Source organism: Protobothrops mucrosquamatus, unplaced genomic scaffold (genome assembly GCF_001527695.2).
Source record: "Protobothrops mucrosquamatus isolate PMUCROS unplaced genomic scaffold, P.Mucros_1.0 scaffold4178, whole genome shotgun sequence".
In the NCBI taxonomy this organism is placed as follows: Eukaryota; Metazoa; Chordata; class Lepidosauria; order Squamata; family Viperidae; genus Protobothrops; species Protobothrops mucrosquamatus.
In genome coordinates this window covers 38,478-40,458 of record NW_015390103.1, presented here as the reverse complement: position 1 = coordinate 40,458, position 1,981 = coordinate 38,478, and the positions used below count along the sequence as shown (strand labels likewise).

At 43.1% G+C, this 1,981-nt stretch overlaps 1 protein-coding gene across 1 annotated transcript in view; it reads right to left on the bottom strand.

Annotated features, from left to right (window-relative positions):
* C5 (complement C5) overlaps nucleotides 1-1,981 on the bottom strand; it is a gene marked incomplete at its 3' end in the record, with an annotated part of 29,351 nt that overhangs the window by 12,661 nt on the left and 14,709 nt on the right. The window contains exon 17 of the mRNA XM_015828045.2: nucleotides 1,286-1,425. Coding sequence (XP_015683531.2) covers nucleotides 1,286-1,425 — 140 coding nt within the window. The remainder of the gene's footprint in view (nucleotides 1-1,285; nucleotides 1,426-1,981) is intronic.

Below are 1,981 nucleotides of genomic sequence, written 5' to 3'. Positions count from 1 at the left end.
AGGAGGAAGAGAAGGAGAAGGAGAAGGAAAGAATGAGGAAGGAAGAGGAGGAGGAAGAGAAGGAAAGAATGAGGAAGGAAGAGGAGGAGGAAGAGAAGGAAAGAATGAGGAAGGAAGAGGAGGAGGAAGAGAAGAAGAAGGAGAAGGAAAGAATGAGGAAGGAGGAGGAGGAAGAGAAGGAGAAGGAAAGAATGAGGAAGGAAGAGGAGGAGGAGGAGAAGGAAAGAATGAGGAAGGAAGGAGGAGGAGGAAGAGAAGGAGAAGGAAAGAATGAGGAAGGAAGAGGAGGAGGAGGAGGAGGAGACAACTTCTGGGAGTTGAAGTCCACATAGCTTCAAGTTGTTGAGGTTGAGAAACACTGACGTAAGTTAAAGCAGTGTTTCTCAACCTTGTCAATTTTAAGGCATGTGGACTTCAACTCCCAGAATTCCACAGCCAGCATTGCTTAAAATTGTCACGGTTGAGAAACACTGAGTTAAAGATAATGAACCCTCTACTATGGTGCTTAGACAGTTTTTAGACCACTGAAGATCAGCAAAAGGACAAGTATTGTTTCAGTATTAATTAGGATTTAAACTAGTGTCAAAGGGAGTAAGGCTTCTTTGCAGCTTTTTCATCCAAAACAGAACAGGACTGCTGCAAATTACAATCAAAATATTAGTTTGAGATGAGATTTCAGACTTTAATAAGCAACTTTTTCATAGCCCAGATATCCTTTGCCATGCTCCTTGTGATATTCAAGGATAAGTGATTGCCCTTAGCTTACCAAGGAGATCCAGTTTACGTGGCATTCCTTCAAGGGGGGGGCAGTAAAACAAGCAGTTCTTTGGCAGATGAAAAGCTTTTGACACTCAAGGTAAGTCCAGATAGTAGGATACTGCCCTGTTTTGTTCTTATCAAGAGTTCAAAAGCCAAAAGCCGGTCTTAATTAGAGGGATCAGCTAGAATTGTCGTGAGAACCGCCAGCGATGTTGTTGCAACAACGAAAGAACGTATTGTTTGCCTCTCTATCTATGCTCTGCTTCCGTCTTTGTAAACAACAATGGGCCAAGTGCACCTAAATTTTACAAAAACAACTTAAAGTCTCCATCCCAGGGCTCTTCCCACCCACCCACCCATCTCTCTGAGAAACCAGGCAGCCCCAAACGGTATGTAAATAAAGTTCCACGCATAGTTTTAGCCTTTGATAATCAGAGTCAAGTGTGAAGGTTGAAAGTTGGGCAAAGCAAATAAGGAGCGACTGTTAATTAAAAAAATAAATACATTTTTTTAACTGCTCGCTTACCTTAGCCCTTAACGGTCTGTAATTGTAAATGGTGGCTTTTAATTCTATTTGCTCTCCCCGGACAACGGAGTATGGAAGATGGACGTTCACAAAGACCTCTTTAACGACTTCCACTTCCAGGGTGTCAGCCACACAAATACCTGCGTGTGCCAGAGGAAAGGAGAGGCAATAAATCATCTATATATATTTTTTTTTTGCTCCCAAGCCTATTTCAAGGCTAGCAGGAAGGAAATCTTAATCTAAACACAGGTCGTTTTCAATTTACAACCAGCCACTTGGTGACTGTTCGAAATTAGGAGGGATTCCCCCTCCCCAAAAGGCACATATAACAAATTTCCAAAGTTTTGCTAGCCCCCTCCTGGAGTTACACAACCACAGTTTGAGGGCTTGCCAATTGGCCAGCATTTACGACCGTTGGCAGCATCCCGTGTCAAAAACGGCCCAAAACTGGCGTCTGCTTCCGATGTTCAATAATATTTTTCCCAGGATGAAGAATGGGTTCGCTTAACAACTGATGTGTTCAGTTTACAACCACCACAACAAAAAAAAGTTCATAACGTCGGGTGAGTCGCACGGTGTTCATTTGATCACCGCCACCAAAAAAAGGGCGTATCATTGGATCAGTCACAGAGGGATCCACTTTGCGACTCTCATGACTTATCAGTGTGATGGGCAGGCTCCATTATGGCTATAAAT